Here is a 19,199-nt window from a genome sequence, read left to right as displayed (position 1 = left end):
GTAGTGTACTCGGCATATGGTGGTTGAGTGGAAAGCTGAAGGCGGAGGATGCCAGATTACTATGTGTGCCTAGGCAGGGAGACGAAGGGATGCAGCTGCACAAGTCGATTGGGCGCCTTGCACGTGACATCAACAAACATCCGTCAAGATACAGAGTAGAGTACACCAAGCACCCAACACCCAACAATCCCGGATTCCCACTATTGTTATTTGAAAGTGATGTAGTCATAGGGAGATAAAATCGAGAACTGAGCACTGACGACCGGGGGTATCTTTTTCCAGTAGGAGAACAGCACTAAAGAAAGACAGCGGCCATACACTTCAAGCCGACCCAAGATTGATGCCTTCAACCAACGTCTCATCCAAAACGACAATTCCATAAGGATCCCTATCTCGTTGACTGACCACAACCTCAATATCATCGTCATTCAACACCTCTGTCAGCGCAGAACTAACATCTCTTTTATTCGATTCCTCCTCTTTGACCTTCTGCCATTCCAGGAGGACCTGCTTCTCCAACTTCTCCCTCATGGTGCCCCACAAGTAGCCTCTCTCGGAATTACTGTGGAAAAGACTGATAACACAGCCACCTCTTTCCGTGACAGCCAGGGCCTCATGGTGGCTCAGTTCGCCCGTGAAGAGCAGATCGGCATTGCACTTCCGTAGGACACTACCACCTGATCCGGGACAGGTGCCCACAGTCTTGATCGAGATCTTCTCGAGATCTTGACCCTGAGGAATGGCCACGGAGAATCCTTTTGGTAATCCAATGGCGTGGGCTATCCTTGTAATCAAGACAGTTAAAGGCTGCGCCTCATCAAAGGTAATGAGTCTCCCCGCGCCAGTGTTGGAGGTATTATAAGTCGATGAGGCGGTGAACTGGTTTGCAGCGTCGATGGCATCTCTGGGCGACGGGGTGACAACCGTCCTGGTATGTGATAGAGCAGACGGGTGGAAGTTGGAAGTGGGTCGAGGGTAGGTTGGCTTGCTGTAGGTTCTATGAGCGGCGCTGGGACGGAGACGTCGCAATTTGCCCTGGTCCTTCGGTTTGGGGGTGGTGGGTGAGGGTTCAACGAAAGGATCGGATACAGCGTCGGAATGAGAGGTGGGCTTGGTGGAAGCATCTGAGTGTCCATCTTCAGCGCGCCCATTGAGGTTGAGGTCGGCTTCGGACTCCGAGGTAGTAACTTCAGTGTCGGAGGGGGCTGAGGTAAGAGGGCTCTGACCAGCGGTATATGCCTCCACCTCGGGAGAGTCGAGCCTTCCCGTCACGACATCACACAGCCAGTCTGCCATCCCATTCGGGACCTGATCAACGGCGGTATGAGGACAGTAGACACTAATACCATGAGCCAGTAGTAGGGTCATGGACAATTGCTGAGTGTCATCGGTAGTGATTGCTTTGAGACCACGGAAGATAATAGGGTGGTATGAGACCACGACAGAATGGTTGTTTTCGATTGCTTCATCGGCAACAGCGCGAGTCAGGTCGATCGTGAGGAGGACTGAGTTTCTGTTACGGGGGTGGGCGGGGACAAATGGAGCCTCGACCAGGAGCCCGGTGTTGTCAAAGGACTTGTCTGCCAGAGACTCAGGATAGAGCTGGCGCATGGAGGAGACAACGGCGCGAGTGAAGGGCGAGACATTGTAGGAGGACATTTTGCGGGAGAGGTTGGTTGAGACTGATAGTGGATTCAAGGATCTATTGAAATGAGGGGTTCGAGCGAAGACGAGTCGTAGCATTGGGAGGAGGGGAGAGTGTTGACATAGTACGAGGTCTTGCGTTGGGAGTAGAGGTAGCCAAAGGACGAAGTATGTTTGTCGGCCCTTATTGAAGAATGAAGGTTGGGGCATCAAGATGCTCGATGGCTCTGTAGCTGGTGGCCGAATTTGGACGTGGGATCTCCAATGACGCAGGAGCTACCGAGCATTGAGAAAATGGGGAGCCCCTCGCGCTCCTTCCCTGCTGGCCGCATACGAGACCAGTAACTAATCCTATTAATTAAATAGTATTCCCATTACTAACTGGGGCATTCCAACCACCAGCCAAAACCCACCACCACTTGCCAGTCCACCCATCACCACTGAGCATCGACACCTCCGACGTCGCTCGCCAATCCATACACCCAACTCGCATTTTTAATCACCTACTATACTGGCATATTGAAACTACAAATCCACGATCACTACCACCAATCCTGGTAACCCCTGGCATGGTCTCCTCCCTCCTCCGCAGCGCCGCATCACAATTCGCACGCCGCACTGCTCCATCAATATCCTTCTCCCCATCTAGGTCAATATCACTATCAAGATCAAGATCAATAAGCCAACCCAATCACCTCCCCATCCGCTCATTCTCCCCCAAACGACACGGTCTAACCACCGGCACCGGCACCGGCACCGTCACCTCCACATCCCGCGCATCAAGCACCGCAGTCCCCATGGCAGAACCAACCTCGGAGCAAATAACACCGGAGTCACTCACCAGCAAACTGCAACAAAGCCTGCAGACGACGCATGTCTCGATTCAAGACATGTCAGGCGGATGTGGACAGGCATTCACCGCCGTGATCGTGTCGCCCGACTTCGAGAAGAAGACCCTATTGGCGCGCCATCGCCTCGTCAACGGCGCCCTGAAGGACGAGATCGCTGCCATCCACGCGTGGACCCCCAAGTGTTTGACGCCTGAGCAGTGGGCGAAGGAGAAAGAGCGCGAGGACTGAAGGCAAGGACCCCGGGGGTTGAAAGCGGATGAACAATCAAATGCACTGGTGCCAATGGAGAGAAAAAGCGTATAAGAATGTCCATGTGCGATCACGGAAGGAAGGCCAGGGGGGCACGCGACGACGTCGCATCAGCCCTCTCCCATTGCCTCTCCAGTCTAGTTTTCGACGGCATGAATGAAACCAAGACTTGATGCGTTCGCAGGGACGCCATGGGCGAACCCGTGTTCCGATATGACAATCCAGGCCATCTATACTAAATCAATTATATAGACATCTGGAATTTTTCCCAGTCCACCATCGCAACAGACAACGTGATTAACTACCTGAAAGGTAGCTAGTTAGGTTGAATTTGGATCTACTGGCTATGAGCGTGAGCGCCAATGCTAACTCTAACGGACCACAAGGAAGAAGCGAAAACAGAACTGTTTCTCACAGTGTTTCTTTCGTTTTCAAGTAAGACGTACCATAGAGTAGGTAACGTAGACATTCGACTGTAGACCCTGACTTGTTGGCTATGGGTCATGGCTTGCGGCAGGAATATAGATACTGTTAGGAGCATCGACGCGCTCAAGACCAACGCCACATCCATGGCCATTGAGGCCATGGATGTGGCGGAAACCGACAGGTAAGCAATATAATGATGACAATGATATAATAAACACCGTGGCTATATCTTCTGTACAGGGGGGAGGTTCGTTCCTTCAAAGTGGAATGAATGCCAGATCGGTCCCTCATTAATGGCATCGGATTCACCACAAGGGAACCAAGGGTCGTTGGTCGTTTTGTGACCGGCCTGAGCTCAGCTCTGCGGTCAGCTTTTCAACCCGCGTCGTGCCGGTCAGATCATCCTCGGGGGTGAGGCCCTCCCCGGCTGTTCCTGTCCCTTTTCCACCGACCGCCCACCTACCCACCTACCCACCCAATAAACACAGACATTCAATCCATTCATGTTTGTCGCAAAGCACATATCCCGGATTTTGCGGCGCACCATTGCCGCCCCAATGGTATTTTCATCAAGTCGTAAAAAATAAGGAGGTTGAGGTCGCTGTATATCCCTAACCCGTTCTTGGGAAATGCCCTGGCAGATTTAAAACCTTTTTGCTGATCTGATCACAGAATATTGTCAACTGTCCCCTTTCTCTCACTTTCTAGAACCTCAAGAGGGAAAAATGTCAATAACTTTCGTCAACTATATCTTTGCTGCTGCGCTCCGGGGGAAAGGTTGGCCCTTGTTATTGCCGCATCGGTGCTGCCATGGTCTGTTGTGGTGGGTATATCCGCTGCCGTTTGTTGGCGCTTCCATTATCTGCTCCACCTGACATCTCTGAAGGACCTCGTCGGTGTGCTTGCGGGTGTGGGTGCTGCTGTTGCACCATCCCGTGTCCTCTCATTCCCACAGGTGTCTGGGGTCCATTTTGTGTAAATGTGTTTCCATTCGCGTCAACATACGTCTGCGGTGTCATGCCTCCGTAATGGACATTCGGATTCACCGGTGACACTCCCGAGTATTGGCTGGGGGAGTTCCATGTTCCAGACGATCCTGCCGGGGATGCTCCCGCGGACATATCATCGCACACCGACTGCGCTGTCGATAATGGTGCTCCCGCAGCCACCATGGCCCCGGCTGCCGCTGGCGCTCCCATTACCTGCGGGGTTTTCTTCAAATGCATCAGGTGCTTCTCCAGCATGTCCAGTAACGACTTCCTCGTGAAGGGCTTGGGTAGTACATCATCCATACCGTGATGAAAGTACATTTGAATGTCATCCGACCGGATGTTGGATGTCATGGCCACAATAGGCGTTCGGTCGAATTGTCGGATGAGATGACACGCCGACACGCCGTCAAGGTTGGGCATGATAATGTCCATCAAAATCATGTCATACTTGACTCCTTCTTGCATCTTGCTGACAGCTTCTAGTCCATCCAGTGCCGTTTCCACAACACACGAGAAGGAATACAAGAATTTGCCTCCAATCTGTCGGCATGTTGGATCGTCTTCCACCAACAAGATGCGGGGCGGCCGACTCCATCCAGGATCCGAAACTCCGCTCTTTTTCCGCGATTCGGCGAATTGTGCTCGAGGGTCCGGTGTATCCCTGACTTGGGGCATGTTATAGGGAATGTTATGGATGTGTTCACTGTACATAGGGTCTATGCCGTTGCTGCCGCCCACTGGATAAATGACAGTCTCCAGTTCGGCGGGATTGATCTTAGAAAATCCCATGCTGCCACTCGAAGTAGCTGAATGAGGGGCTCCAAACTGGTTGTTCCGTGGATTTGGAAGCATGGTGTTCATGCCGATGTGGGTGTTCATTTGCTCCAGGGTGGAAAGATTGAACTGCGGATCGGCTTGGAGATCGTTCAGAAGTTTGGTTGCATGTTGCAACGGTGATGCGGGACTTTCATCATCCTGAGCCGGCATGTTCTGGCTGGTGGGCGTCAGGGTCGATCCCGAGGGGGCTGATTCGGCTTGAGGAGCAAATACCGTTTTGCTGTCTCTTCGCTGCTTCGCGTCGACCGAATGTAGGAAAGTCATGACATCTTGCATCACACGATCATGACTGTGGACGGTCTTTTGAAGTCGAAGCAGTTCTTGCACGACCATCTGGTAGTGGGCATGTAATTGATTGGTGTTGGATACAAGGTTTTCGATTTGGGTTGCTTGCGCGACAATCTGTGAATTCATCAGGTCTATCTGTTGGATGGGGATTTGTTCATCATTCAGACTGGAGGGTTTCCGAGGGGCGGGAGCCTTGCGTCTGATGTTGTCGAGAGTGTCTTTGCTGTTGGCCTTGAACTCGGGATGGCGAAACTCCCAGGCATTTGGCCCATATATGGAGGATCCGCCTTCCTCGTTATTCTGACGAACTTTGTGGAAATCATATTTGTTCAATTGGCGCACGAAACTGGCAAAGTTGGAGTGCTTGAAGTGCTTGGGTAGGATGGATTTGGTGAACTTTTCGTTCTCGAGAACGACGAAGCTGTCCCCGTCGTCGCCCCAGCGCACCACCGAGGAATAGGACGGGTCTTCTAACATTCTGCAAAATGGGGGTCAACCTTCTGGGCCTGGCCACCAGGATGGACGCGATAGACATACTTGTATAACTTGCGCACAAAGTCGCTGGAACTGTTGGCAGCTCCAGCTCCACCTTGACTATCCATGTCGAGTGCACGATCGAACTATTTCGATGTAAAATGATGTGTAAATACTTGGCGAGGAAACAGTTGCAGCTGGTGTAGATCAATTGCGATGATGCAATCGAGTGCACGCAGAATGAATCACAACTGCATTGCCAACGACGCTTCGGGTAGGCGAGATTATGGTGGACTGGCGATGCGATCGACGAAAGGGACAATCGAATAGTCCGGCTGAGCGGTTGACTCGATGCTTGGAGCGGATCTGAGCAGGAACCAGTGCAGGGAGGAGAGTAGTTCAAGTCGAAGGAGGTGTTGCAGGTGTGGTTCTCTGCGAGGGTTCGGTTGCAAAAGGCCAAAGTGAAGGCTGCGGAGGGGGTTGCCGAGTAGCGCTGGGGCTCTATGAGGGACAATCGATATAGCCGAAAAATTGATCAAAACTCAAGAGGTGAATAGTCCTCAGTACTGGAGGAGTTTAGAACTTCGCAGAGGCCAGGAGAAGGAGGAGTCTGATTGCAGCAACGGTGGTAGAAAAAGGCTGATTGAATTTCAGTGGTGCACAGGTGGCTCTGTCTGGGCGTGTTTTTGCAGACGGCAGACGGTATGTGTGTATGCGGGTTCAGAGTATGTGCAGAGGGAATGGACCAGCGCACGGGTCAGGTTCAGATTGACGGGAGGTGGAGGAAGGGAGCAAGGAGTAGAGGAGTAGAGCAGTAGAGCAGTACGGAGTGAGGAGCGCGAGGTAGGAGAGAAGTTTTCCAAGGTTCCTGGGTGTTGGAGCACGCAAGGCACAGAAGGACAAAGCCAGGACAGGATATTAGAAGTTAGAACACACAGCAAAGAACGGACAGCACGGACAGGACAGGGCTAATTAGGGTAGGGTAAGGATTGTATGTTTAGTGTTGGAAGTAAGTTGGTGGATCGGCAGAGTTTGGGATATGATCAGTTGCCTCTGCTGTGTTCGAGGGACTACTAACTACTAACTACCCGTTGTTGTCGACTCCTCGTGCTAGGAGGCCCTCAGCATGGGTACGGGGTCCTCCACCATGTACCCGCTACGAGGGGTGCTGTTTGTACTACTACCGCAGTGGCTACTGAGTGCTCCGTGGTTCAAAGCTTGCAGAGTTTCAATCGCCGATGGGAATGAAGCAATTGGGATCGGAATTGAATTGGGATGAGTGGACAAAGTGAATGTAGGAAGTCACAAAGCTGCCACAAAATGCATCATTTGCGACTGGGGCGTGTCGGACCAGTAGTGAGTGACTTTGAGAGTTGTGACATGGGGGCCCACCGGGGTACGCACCTGGGGCACTGGACTGGGCATCATTGCTTGGTTGGGGGGCTCGCTCTACTCGAGTCGTAACACTGAACAAACGTGGGTCGGGGCACGGGTAAGCATGTGTATGGGTATGGCTACGGCTAAGAGAAGATAGGCTCTGGGCGACCGACCCTCGTTACAGAGGGCCTAAAGGTTGACGGATGGCTGGCTTGGGGGAGATCCGTGGGCAGAGGGGGGACGGCGGACGGGGGCAAGGGCACTCCCACAGAGTCCCAGCAAGTTGGCGTGGGCGTTGTGGCCAAAAGCTCAACGAGTACGAATTGTAGCAGGGAAGGACATCCCCAGGCCACTCGGCACAGCGCTAACCAACGAGCCGCCCACGGTCCACCTTGATGGCACCCAGATGATAGGCCGATGTGGGATCAGACAGAGTCGGAAGTCGCGATCGCATCGGCTGCTTCTCGATGAGCCTTAACTAAACCGAGCAATGCGCTGGGGGCCTGGGGCTGCGATTTGCATTCGACCAGCAATCACCCCCCGGACCCCCGCCCACCGCGCATTCGCTAAGGCCCTGAAGCCCTTGACTTTTGGGCTCATGACGGAAGAGGCGCTCGACATTCCTCCCTTTTGGGCCATTGATCGAGCCCACTGAGCCAGTGTGAACAATCCTGGCGCGTTGGGCTGCTCAGAGGCACCTGGTATGTAAATACCTCGTCCATGAAGCACTTGGAGTCGATGTGAATGTGAATGTGAGTGGATGTGTCACGAAAGGTGGTCGGTGGTCGGTGGTCGATGGTCGATGGTCGATGGTCAGTGGTCAATGGTCAATGCCTGTGGCTCCTCCACTCATGTGGTCGCCGCCACCACTACGAGACCATCACCATCACGTGCAATCCGGCATGGTATTAGCACCACTCGAGCGCTTCCAATATGCGGCGCGGTGGAATACCAGCTGAAGTGGGCTTCCTGCTTTTCCCTATCCCGGCCGTGGTTTGTGAAATAGCGGTCTCGCCAAGACACGTTAGTGGCTGGTTCGGTTGATCAGGGTCCATCAAGATTCAAGAGACACGAGCGGACAATCGCCAACTCCCAAGCCTAAGAGTGCAATCCGGGTCCATCTTGCGCCTGATTCATCAAACGTCTCTCTTCCACGCTCAAAATAGAAATTCATGGATCGTTGCAGATCCGGCCGGCACCGTCCTCATGAAGCGGTTGAGGCGTTCGTTTCAAATATGAGAATCTTTGGTCCCTTTCAACTGCATTGCTTGAACTTTTGAAGCCTCCAATGATTCCAATTGACGAAGAGCTACGCGGTACCTCGTACCCTCGTGGTTAGTCTGCACGACACCTCGCTCAAGAGGCGGAGTAGAGCTCGCAGAGACTTCCAGCACACTGCAGCGCACTCTTGTTGCGACTGAGGAACCAACTCTGCTGCGAACTAGCCTGTACCTCATACAGTACTCCGTACCTAGCTTCGATCACTGGGGCGCTCCGTACTTCGGGGTGCACACTGGCAGGTGACAGGAGCACTAGTAAGAGAGATAGAGTAAAACCTCTTACTCGTAGCCGCGGTCCCCATACTATGTTTCTGCTCTTTTCTTACTGCCGCAAGCCCGAGCCTCACTGCCAAATGTTCCTGACTGGGGGTGTGGGTGCAGACATGGGTGCAGATGTGGATGTGGCTTCTACTCTGTCCCACCTCAGAGGTCTTAAGAAGGTCGATTTGACTTTGCAAATGATCTAAGGTGTTAATGCAAGTTGACAATTCTGGCAGAGGGTCTCCATCGAACCTATGCAGGGGTTGCTTCAATTTTCTTGAAGCTGAAAGGAGCACTCGGTGTCTTGTGTGCAAGCCGTCGGCCTAATACCTGCTGGGCCGTGAGCAATTCCTTCCCCTTCGGCTTACGAGTACCGAGTAGTAGTGATCCGGCAGAGTTGATGCTCGCGAGTTCGTGTCAGGGGTTAGGCTGAAAAACCGTCCGCATCCAGCATCCTCAATTAATTATGGGACCGGATCCGGAGTGCTCCATTCCTAATTAATTCCCCACGGTGGTCCGCTTCCAACACAGCGGATCCCCAAAGACCGGTTGGCGCCACAACCAGGCGACGGAGGATATTTAGCAACTGTGTGTCTGGACCTACCTCCTGGCTGCAGCACGGAGTAATTGACCTACTCATCGATTGAGGCCTCGAAATCAAAGCCAAAGCGCGCGGAAAATCTTCTCGATTCGGAATCCTTAGTCAGACCATAATTAGTCGTAGTGGGCAGAACGAGGGTCTCTCGAGGGTCTCGAGCGCAGCCGCACTGTTGGCTCGGAGTTTTCAGCGGGGAAAGGGGAAAGTCGAGAATGGCGAAAGGCTTGAAGGTTTCGGGGCAGCCGGAGGGCCCAAAAGGTCAGTCACTGGGTCACTGCCCGATGAGTCGGGGTTGACTCTAAGAGACCGGCGTGACTCCTTGCACTGTCTTCTAGCAGGGCCCAAGCCCTTCGCTCACAGCAGCGAGTTCGACGGTGAGGCAGTCCTGAGACTCAGCGTCCTACCCGTACCTTATACCACCTTAGGGAGACAAAACAAGAACTGAGACGTTAAAGAGCTGACTGATCCAGAAGAACGACGTTAGCGACCAACTAAGTCTGGTTCTGGACCACCAGAAATACGATAAGGCTGGTAGGTCCATGGCAAAAAGGAACAACATGACTCGAGCCGACCGGTGTTTGACGTCAAATGGGATCGAATTCGGCGATACCCATACGGAGTATCTTGCCAGTGTCTGGTTATCCGTTCCGGAGCAGACGGAAGTAGGCGAGCCCCATTGCCATGCTTCTCCTCTTGTACGGAGGACCTCAGCAGTCTTGGAGATAGAGCTACCTGAGGCAAGACCGAGTGGGTGCCTAGCTAGTCCTGACCCCTGACTCCTCTGTATCCTTGCCCATTTTTCACGTGCGTCCTATATTCGAACATCTGACATTGATCAGTGGACACTAAATATCGGTCTGTGTCTTTCTCTGAAGTGACTCGAACGTATCCCACTTCATGGCCTTGACAGCGAGGCCAAAACCCCCATCGACTATTCCGTGCAGCTTCGGCTATTCCCGGGGTTCACTGAGGAATGGGTTCGTTCTTCGCTCATTCCAAATCACTTATTCGATGGTCTTCCTTCTGATCACGGCGCTGCGTGACTTGGATCATGTAGTTGCCTAGCGTAGTAACTACCCAGTAGCCGACGAGATGCTGCTGGCTCCGTACATAGGTACCTGGTATGCAGTAACTAATGGAAATCGGCTGTCCCTAAGCGTCCCCATTAGGAGCAACCAGTGCGACTGGGGGCAATTGTCCTCGTTGGTTGTGCCAAAGTCGTGCCCTGCCCACCAAAAAGGCGAGTCCGGGGCCGAGGGGGCCGAGGGGCAAGGGCACCAGCAGCACCAGCAGCGGCAGTCAGTGACTAGCGATGCAATTGCAGCAAGGTACAAGGTACTCGTACAGTACCAGTACGGAGGACATGCGACGGACTGCTACTACTAATACCACTAATACTACTGCCACTACTGACTTAGTACCAAGCTATCTCTGCTAGTAGCACATCTGTCCATTTACATGTGTTGCCTCCATCGTCGTAATTGCCTTCTCTTCCAGTCTCCAAGTGGTCCTCAATTCACATCGTGACTTCCATTTCCATCAAAACATTTGGAATTGTACCTACAGCCTCTGCACGTTACCACCGAATTCCATTTCGCACGTTCCCGTATACGCTTGCTCTCTGCTTCTTATCCACCATGCTTCGCCCTTCCCGCCGTCTTCTACCTTCTACAACCTCTCTTCGCACTCCCACATCTTCGAAGTTTTTAATCTCTAGATCCTTTCATTCTACTCCCGCAATCATGGTACGTCCATACAATGCTGCTTGACTACGTCATCCCTGCCCCTCCCACACCATCCTACATAGCTTCAATTATTGACATCCCCCCCCCCTTTGGTGGCCCAATAGGTTAAACAGGGCGATTCTATCCCCAGTGTCGACCTCTTCGAGAATTCTCCTGGAAACAAGGTCAATCTCGCCAACGAGCTTGCTTCCGGCAAGGGCGTCATCATTGGTGTCCCCGCTGCTTTCTCGCCAGGATGCTCTGATTCACATATCCCCGGCTATCTCACCAGTGACAAGCTCAAGGATGCTGGAAAGGTCTTTGTTGTCTCCGTCAACGATGCTTTTGTGTAAGGCAAGCTACGTCTAGACCTACTTCCTTTCCGCTGACCTCTCAAACAGCATGAAGGCATGGGGAAAGAGCCTGGACGCAGACAAGAGCAGTGGCATTCGCTTCCTCGCTGATCCCACCGGCGAGTTCTCCAAGGCCTGGGACGTCACCTTCGATGCAACTCCCATCCTGGGTAATCATCGAAGCAAGCGATACGCTACCACCATTGAGAATGGCAGGGTCGTCAAGGCTGCCGTGGAGCCAGACAATACTGGAATCTCCAGTGAGCTCCCCCGCTTCTAGTCTGAAAGCTACGGATTGGATCGTCGAAGCAACCTGGCTAACCTTTAACAGTCTCTGCCGCCGACAAGCTCTTGTGAGCAACACGCACATCTCCAGGTAATGGATCAACTTTCTCTATCCAAGAGGCCTACCTCTCCCATCCTCCTGCCGCCTTGAGAATGGGCATATCGTTCGGATTCGGGTACTAGTTAGCAACCAAAAAGGAGATAGACAAAATCATTACTAGTCTTCCAACATTAACAGCTTCTTCCTTTCTTCCCTCACCTTACGATTGTCATTTAGTTATGTTTCGCAAGTGATCCTCTCATGACACCCCTGGCATATCGAGTTTGAGCCCTTGGAAACATCAAAGCAGACGAAAGCTAAGAGAGTTGGCCAACCACAATGCCATTTCTACATTCTCAGTTGACATTTCACATTCGGCATCAGACATGATCTCAGCAACTTTGCTGACCGCGTTACCTAACTAAGCAACGCTCTAACCTCGGCGCCCGTCCGCGGATAGAGGTCGCGTATCGACGCAACAGCGGCATCATTGTCATCAGCGCTATTCTCAGCCTTATCCTCATCAGTCGTCTCGCCACCGGCAGCGCTAGCACCAGCACCAGCCGCAGCCGCAGCCTCAACATCCACCATCTCCAACAGCGCCTCCAGCTCATCAAACTCGACGCAAAACCGCTCAACCGCTTCCGCAACAACATCTTTCGCAAGCGGCTTGTCCAGCAACGCCTTCAACGCCTCCTGCGCATCCATCAGCGCCGCAGACAAGAACTCGTCCAGACGTCCCGCAAACTCGTCCAGATGCTGTACCAACCAAGCGTGCCTCGCCTTCGCACCATGGCCGCGCCGCGTATCCAATTCCTGCATGAGCTCTCTCACGCCTGAGTCGTCGAGGAACATCGCATCGAGCACCTGCGCCACCAGCGCGTCGCGCAGGGTCTGGATCTCCGCGCCAGCCTTTTCCAGTGGGATACTCGTCGCGGGTACTTGGGACACGAGTCCGACGAGTGTCGCGCGCAGCGCTGTCATGTAATTGGTCTTGTAGATGGTACGGCGCGTTGGGTCGGCGATGGAGCCTGCAGCTTCGGCGCTCGCATTTATGATCCCCGAGAGCATTGTCGTGAACAGCCGCTCAAGCTCTGGTTCCGTCATCTGCGGGCCACGCGTGCGTACTACTTCGGCGAATTGGCGGAGTGCTGTTGCGAGGAACGGCGGTGGTGCGAGGTCTGCCGCACGCCCTGCACTGCCGTCTGTGGTCGCGGTACTGCTGCTAGTAGCATGGGCGACCTCGTCAGCCATGGCAGCCTCAAAGTGCGCGAGCGTGCCGGCCTGCATGGCAGCGACGAGGCGGACGAGCGCGGCTTGCGGGCCCAGCAGCTTCGCGAAGATCCCGCTGTAGAAGTCCAGTAGGTTGAACGTCTTGAACTGCAGCACAGGGTCGCCGCTGCTGCGCACCGACACGTCGACACGGGATTGCAACGTCGAGCATACCGTTGCTAGATTCCGTGAAATCAGGTCCGACAGAGCTTTGCGCCCGTCGAACATGTGTTTTTCGGTGGTGCCGTCCTCATCATCAGAGCTTTCTGATGGTGACGGTGAGGATGGACCTATGGGCACGGGCATGGCAGTGGACAGGGATATGCTTATCTGGCGTCGCTTGATGCGTGCCCAGGGCTCGCTGGTCTTGCCTGTGCTGAGGCCGCGGGATATCTCGTCGGCGTCGGAGACGAACAGGCCCTCAAGTGCTTCTTTCTCCGAGACGGCCGTCGAGTGTACCCAAGCTAGCATATCACCAATATAGCGTAAAGGCTCATGGGTCGAAAACTCGATGGCCTTCGTCGCACCGCCAGAGCCTGAACCCATGAGGGCGTCGTGAAAGGCTTCGGCCAGTGTCGTCTGCCTCGCCTCGGCGAAGAAGTCCAGACAGTTCTGGAAGAGTGTCGGCCGCTCGCTGAGAACCCGTAGTGCCCGCCGTATGGAGCCGCTGATGTGCGGGTCCTCCAGGTCGAGACCCTTAAACTCGCGCTGGATCCAGTTGTAGAGTTTCTTGAACCCCGCGTCGAGATTGCGGGTGGTTTGTTCCATCAACTCAAGCCCTAGCCGCGGGGACTGCGTTTCGCCGGCGGTGTCGTGACCGTCGCCGTAGCCGAGCAGAACCTCGCAGTCGCGATGGATCTGCTGAACGCGGGCCAGGACGGCGAAGAAGCGGTCGTCGAGGGGCTCGGCGGACGAAGTGAGGATGTTCAGGTCGGCGGTGGAGACGAGGAAATGCGTCGTGAATGCGTCGAGGAGGGCTTGCTTCGATTCGGTTTCCTTCTTGCGGGAGATGAGCGTGGATGCCTCGTCGAGCACAGGGGCGGACTCTTGCTTTGCGGCGATGATGTGCGCACGCATGCTCGCGCAGGTCTGGCTCAGCGTCGTGATCATCGCGCCGACTCTTTTCAATTGCTAGAATGAGGCGAGTTTAATGGAGGGTGGTCGTCAAGGGGATAATAGATTGCAACACACACCTCAGCAACCTTCCCGAAATCGTCGACGATCATGGCATTGCAGTCGATGACTTCCCTCTGGGCATTGGCCTTGAGATCCCTCCTCGTGTCCTCATCATTTCGCACGCCCCGCGCGTCCAGCAGGCGGAGGGCATCCCTGATCTCGTAGTCGGCGTAGGAGGAGGAGAGGACGCTGGTGAGTTTGGTGCTCAGTGCATTGGTTGTTCGTTTGGTAGATGAAAGACCATCTGCTGCCGCGACGCCGGGGGGGCTGGGGCTGTCAATGCCGTTGAGAAAGGCGGCGGTGGTCGCCATGAAGATTGGTGGAAGCACACTGGTAACTGGGCTGTCTTTTCTGAAAGTGGGATGGCTGTTTCTTTTGGAATCGCAAATGCCTGCGCACTGCGGAGACGACGCGCTGACTGGTGAATTTCTCCAAATGAATGGTGCATGACTCGCGATGCTCCCACTTTGGGAGGACTAGTTGCCACTTTAGGCCTCGGGCCTCGGGCCTCGGGGTCGCTGGGCCACAGCTTAGGGGGGTGGGGGTGGGGGCCTCTCGGCCTTGCAGAGGGTCCTGGCATCCTACGCTTTAGTTAAGGCTGTACGGGAAAAGATGGAGGTTCTTAGGCTTGACATCGATCTGCATTGACTTCTCTGGTCGTTCTTTCTATGTTATCTCTACATCTGTGAGATCAACCACTTGACTCCACCGATAAGGTTTCCGACAAACTGTTGACCTTCCGGCACCGAAGGGAAGATCCAGAAGTAATGCGGTAGGCCCTTGTAGTGATCATGTTTGGTTGGGACGCCAGCTTTCTTCAACGCCGCCTCCATTACATATGCATCATCTCTCAAGGGATCAAACTCGCAGCTTGCGAGGTACGTGGGTGGGAAATTCTTGTGGTTGTCGGTAGCCAGTGCGGTGAAGATGTCGCTGTCCTTGGGGTCAGCTCCTGCTTCTCTGTAGAAGATGTCCATTGATTCCTTGTCGATGATGGGGACACCCTCCTTGTTCTCCTCGTAGGACTTGTGGATGGACTTGTACTCCTCAGGCACGTGGTCCCAGTGAAGAGTGCATGGCACCAGGGCAGCAATTCCTCTGATCCCTTTGCGTGTCGCGGGGTCCTTGACAATGCGATTAGCAACTTGAAGAGCCAGAGCACCTCCTGCGGACCCTCCAATCGTGTAGAACTTGTTGGGATCTCCGCCAATCGAAGCTGCGTTCTCCATAGCCTATGTCGGTTGTTGGTCAGCATAGAGCATCACAGCTTTCCACCTTTGGGGATACACCGGTATAGTAGTGGACGACGTACCCATCGATACACCTTCAGCGTATCCTCCAGCTGGGTGGGGACCTTGTGCTCAGGAGCGAGTCGATAGTCGACATTGACGATGATGGAAGGAACATGTTCAGCCATGACCCTGCAGAGGAGATCGTCTGAGTTGAGATCGCCTGTCATCCATCCTCCTCCGTGGGTCCAGATGGCAACAGGAAGGGGTCCTTGTTTGGCAGCCTCCTTGGGGGTGTAGACGCGATACTTGACTCCTTCGACTTCACCATCTACGCTCTCGGTGGCGTCTGATGGTGGTGGCAGCTGTGGGAGAAGCATGGCCACCAGATTGTCGTACATGTCACGGATATCCTTGACGCTTCCATGCATAACCACTCGGCCACCCGTGGCTTTCTCCAGCTGTAATGTGTGTTAACGGGTACTTGTCCATCATGGCTAGTGACATGCTTACGTCTTGCCATGATTGTGTGTAACTCATGTTGAAGTTTTGAACGACGGATAGACAAGCTGGGGGAGGGCCTCGATAATGGCTAGCTAGGGTTGACTCTGAAGATTGATATGGTTCCAGGCTCGGTCCATGACAGGGCAGAGCTGAAGGTATTTGTAGTACTTGCATGTATCAAGCATGGCTCTACCTCGGCTAGCGTGGATAGAGGGGCAGTTCACTTCCGATGTCAGTGTGGATACCTTGAACACAGACCAAAGCGAAAGGACAGTGAATCCAAGAGGCCGCTGTGGGCTTACTGAGTACCTCACATGGTGTATCCTACCGAATACCCCGCCACCTGGTATGAGAGGGGCCTTAACTAAGCTTGGTTCTTGTCTTTCCAGGCTCTTTATGAGAAGAACTTCTCGCATAAGACTCTTGTCTGATTGGAAGCCTGATCTCGGGCTTACGCCCCGCATTGGCTTACTCACTCTTTCACGGTCATACAGCACAAGCTACCCCGGCACCAGATGGGCAGCCTTATGTCGTAGAATGGTTCCTCGTGTCGTAGCATGGCTTTTAAGAACGGCGAATGTACAAACATTCCTTCCAGCTTGGCCAGCCTATCGAACTAAACACTTGGAGGTGGATCATTCGCTTTACTGCAGCATTATGCTTAAACCCGTCGACATGCGCGTCTACTATGATCTACCACATTTCCTTGGTCTTGGATTGGTCATGCTAGTGAGGTCGTCGTCAACTACTCACGCTGTCGTCTTACTGTGGGCGTCCCAATGTAATAGTTGCACTGCCTGATCGGCTCCTACCACTAAGGATGGACATAATGGCAAGGGCTGAACCAGTTCAATGATTCAGCCGGGAACAGACAGCCTTTCGAGTGGTACACGAGTGGTACTCGAGGTCAGGCTTCCCGTTATGTGCCCGTACCCAGATACTGGTTTGCTCGGCATCCAACACGAGGACATTTGATCGCACCGCACAAGTACCAGAGAGAGTATTATTAAGGTGTCTTTTGTTATAAATGTGAACTTTTTGGTCTTTTCTCTTTCTAATGATGCCTCGCCTTGGCTTACAGTAGACCAGCTCCAACGACGGCAGCGTGAGGAAGAGGTGTATTTGAGATCGGTACTCCTATCACACGGTATCATCCACTGCTCCCCCCGGAAATGAAACACCCTACCAAAAGTGCCTCAATTAGTGGAATTGTTTCTCCAAAGTGGTCAGATCCTCATCTTCGATAATCAGAGACGAGGTTGGACAGCATTATGACTTCGTCAAGAAAGGCTCTGTCTCGGCAATGATCACGGATACGGACAATGCCTTGTCTTCGGCAGACTCAGGTCACCTGTTAGAATATATCCACTAGAGCCATGAGCTTCAATAGCATCCAGATTGTTTTGAAGATCTTTTTGACGGCCTCTAGGCTATCAGTGCCGCATTCCTTAAAGTTACGTTATAGTACGAAGGGCTGGTCAACCAGGGCGCATTCGATGAAGTTTGCACGAATGTTGGGCGGAGATATCGTAATATACCGAAGTGACAGCATGTTATTCAAGGTACTAACGATGCAAAGAATATGGCAGTCGTCCCTCACTTGTGGTCTGCCTCTGGTGTGTAAAAAGGTACTGGAGAGGCACAGCCTTTCTGACAAAGTCAAAGTTATTGATCTGGTCCCTTGTTGACCGGTGACCTTTTGATGACGCCTATTATCAAGGCCGGACTGTGGTTTATCTCCAAAATGTTCTGGCGCCTGTGTCGTCGCCATTGAAGACAGCCTTCTGCATTTGGGCATGTTTGCCCAAGCCGCCGGCGCCGTGGTCATTGTTGGTGACGAACACACACGAAGTCGAGGCATGGAAGTGGAATTTGCCAGAGTGCTCCATCAGGGTTACTTCTCAATCTATTAAGCCATTCTCGCACGAGCAAGTCCTCCACGCCTAAATCCTGATTGTTGCCTTGATGTGGCGGCAAGCCCATGGCCCTGGTAGTGGGTGAAATCCTACGAAAGGCCTCAGTCCTGTATGAACGGCATGCTGGGGAGATCAGGATAGAACACGTGGACTCGAAGTCAGTTATCATTCTCGTAGACTCGGTAATTAATACTGGCCAGATGGTTGTCGACTTTATCCGTCGTTTGACGCGTCTGAATGCGGCTCTGCGCATTGTCATCATAGCTGCCGTGGTGCAGGATGAGGAAATCGCCAATATCGAAGCCCTGAAAAACACCATACAACGTCAACAAGTTGGCCTAAGAACCAAACAACAAATTTACTAGCCGTGGTGGAACCGACACTGAAAGTCGGCTTTATCATACAGAAGCACTCAACTAGAGTACAAGAGAAATCATCTCTCAAGAAGACCAAGGCCTGTCCCAGCGTGGGAGCTGGAAAACTCTGCCACATAGTCTTTGACCCTATCTGGTGGTTTGGTCACTCGTGTCGCCACCAATCTGCGATCGAACTTACCTTCAAGATAAATCTGAACCCATAAATGGAACGTCCCCGGGCACCGTCGTCCTTTTAGTACTTGTGCAACATCGCTTATTATGTGGCACACAACCCATGCAAGACTGTGCATGCATCTAGGCCTTCGTTGAGGATGTTTGTCTTAGGAAGGACAAATGTCTTCCTTTGGTACTCTTTTTCTTCTTATGAGAAACAAATACGTGCCTGATGTTGACAAGACCACGCTCTGTCTAGAACTTCCAATCACTGTGCGACTGCGTTATTCAGTCTTTACGCTAGATCACCAGTTAGTGGTTACAGCCGTATGTTCCCTGCCCTGTCGGCGATGCTAGACACACAAATCTGGAGCATAGAACAACTCCGAAGGCCATGGGTACAAGTATCCCCTATGCCAGATATGATGCAGGGAGCTGTTTCGATCATCTGGTGAACGAAGTAGTGGAAACTGGACGACGGATGGAGGATAAAGAACGCAAGTGGTTGTCTGTCCTTATGTTCTTGCGCCCGAACACAGTGGGATCTCGCAACGCCCATGGTACTCAACAGGGCAAGCATAATTTTCGACGATGTCACAATGGTGCTAGGGTCCCCTGATCCTCTCTTGTAACTTTTGACGTTGAACCATTGATCAGCAAAGGACAGGAAGGGATTTGATCAGTCCAGATAGAACAATCTGCGCTAATCGTGATTTAGAGAAGGACGTCCCTCGAAAAAGCGTGATTGGTGGCCGGAAATGCCACCTGCATGATCCCTGGACCCACGAGGTTTTGGGTAAATGGACAATCCCCGGGACCGGCCCGTCTCAAAGACGCAACTTGCAAGAATAAACACCGTTATCTCCACGCTCCTAAGTCCATTATTCGATCCG

The 19,199-nt window shown here is 53.0% G+C and overlaps 7 protein-coding genes across 7 annotated transcripts; 3 read left to right on the top strand and 4 right to left on the bottom strand.

The window, feature by feature from the left end:
• Window positions 1-321: 321 nt before the first annotated feature.
• On the bottom strand, window positions 322-1,659 carry A1O9_00843 (uncharacterized protein; the record flags this gene model as incomplete). The annotated part of the gene is made up of 1 exon (XM_013410006.1): window positions 322-1,659. The coding sequence occupies one exon, from the start codon at window positions 1,657-1,659 to the stop codon at window positions 322-324; it is 1,338 nt and encodes a 445-aa protein (XP_013265460.1).
• Window positions 1,660-2,441: 782 nt separating this feature from the next.
• Window positions 2,442-2,723, top strand: A1O9_00842 (BolA protein; the record flags this gene model as incomplete). Its single annotated transcript, XM_013410005.1, has 1 exon — window positions 2,442-2,723. One exon carries the CDS (start codon window positions 2,442-2,444, stop codon window positions 2,721-2,723), a length of 282 nt encoding a protein of 93 aa, XP_013265459.1.
• Window positions 2,724-3,958: 1,235 nt separating this feature from the next.
• Window positions 3,959-5,764, bottom strand: A1O9_00841 (two-component system, unclassified family, response regulator; the record flags this gene model as incomplete). The annotated part of the gene is made up of 1 exon (XM_013410004.1): window positions 3,959-5,764. One exon carries the CDS (start codon window positions 5,762-5,764, stop codon window positions 3,959-3,961), a length of 1,806 nt encoding a protein of 601 aa, XP_013265458.1.
• A 5,255-nt stretch (window positions 5,765-11,019) lies between these two features.
• A1O9_00840 (peroxiredoxin (alkyl hydroperoxide reductase subunit C)) lies at window positions 11,020-11,634 on the top strand (the record flags this gene model as incomplete). The annotated part of the gene is made up of 3 exons (XM_013410003.1): window positions 11,020-11,022; window positions 11,127-11,350; window positions 11,403-11,634. The coding sequence occupies 3 exons, from the start codon at window positions 11,020-11,022 to the stop codon at window positions 11,632-11,634; spliced, it is 459 nt and encodes a 152-aa protein (XP_013265457.1).
• A 462-nt stretch (window positions 11,635-12,096) lies between these two features.
• On the bottom strand, window positions 12,097-14,438 carry A1O9_00839 (uncharacterized protein; the record flags this gene model as incomplete). The annotated part of the gene is made up of 4 exons (XM_013410002.1): window positions 12,097-12,198; window positions 12,262-13,213; window positions 13,268-14,082; window positions 14,145-14,438. 4 exons carry the CDS (start codon window positions 14,436-14,438, stop codon window positions 12,097-12,099), a joined length of 2,163 nt encoding a protein of 720 aa, XP_013265456.1.
• A 366-nt stretch (window positions 14,439-14,804) lies between these two features.
• Window positions 14,805-15,787, bottom strand: A1O9_00838 (uncharacterized protein; the record flags this gene model as incomplete). Its single annotated transcript, XM_013410001.1, has 2 exons — window positions 14,805-15,359; window positions 15,440-15,787. 2 exons carry the CDS (start codon window positions 15,785-15,787, stop codon window positions 14,805-14,807), a joined length of 903 nt encoding a protein of 300 aa, XP_013265455.1.
• A 2,054-nt stretch (window positions 15,788-17,841) lies between these two features.
• On the top strand, window positions 17,842-18,141 carry A1O9_00837 (uncharacterized protein; the record flags this gene model as incomplete). The annotated part of the gene is made up of 1 exon (XM_013410000.1): window positions 17,842-18,141. One exon carries the CDS (start codon window positions 17,842-17,844, stop codon window positions 18,139-18,141), a length of 300 nt encoding a protein of 99 aa, XP_013265454.1.
• Between the last annotated feature and the right edge of the window lie 1,058 nt (window positions 18,142-19,199).

This window comes from Exophiala aquamarina (assembly GCF_000709125.1).
Source record: "Exophiala aquamarina CBS 119918 chromosome Unknown aczIA-supercont1.1, whole genome shotgun sequence".
Lineage (NCBI taxonomy): Eukaryota > Fungi > Ascomycota > Eurotiomycetes > Chaetothyriales > Herpotrichiellaceae > Exophiala > Exophiala aquamarina.
Note: the sequence above shows the minus strand (reverse complement) of the source record. Positions and strands in the feature narration are given on the sequence as shown.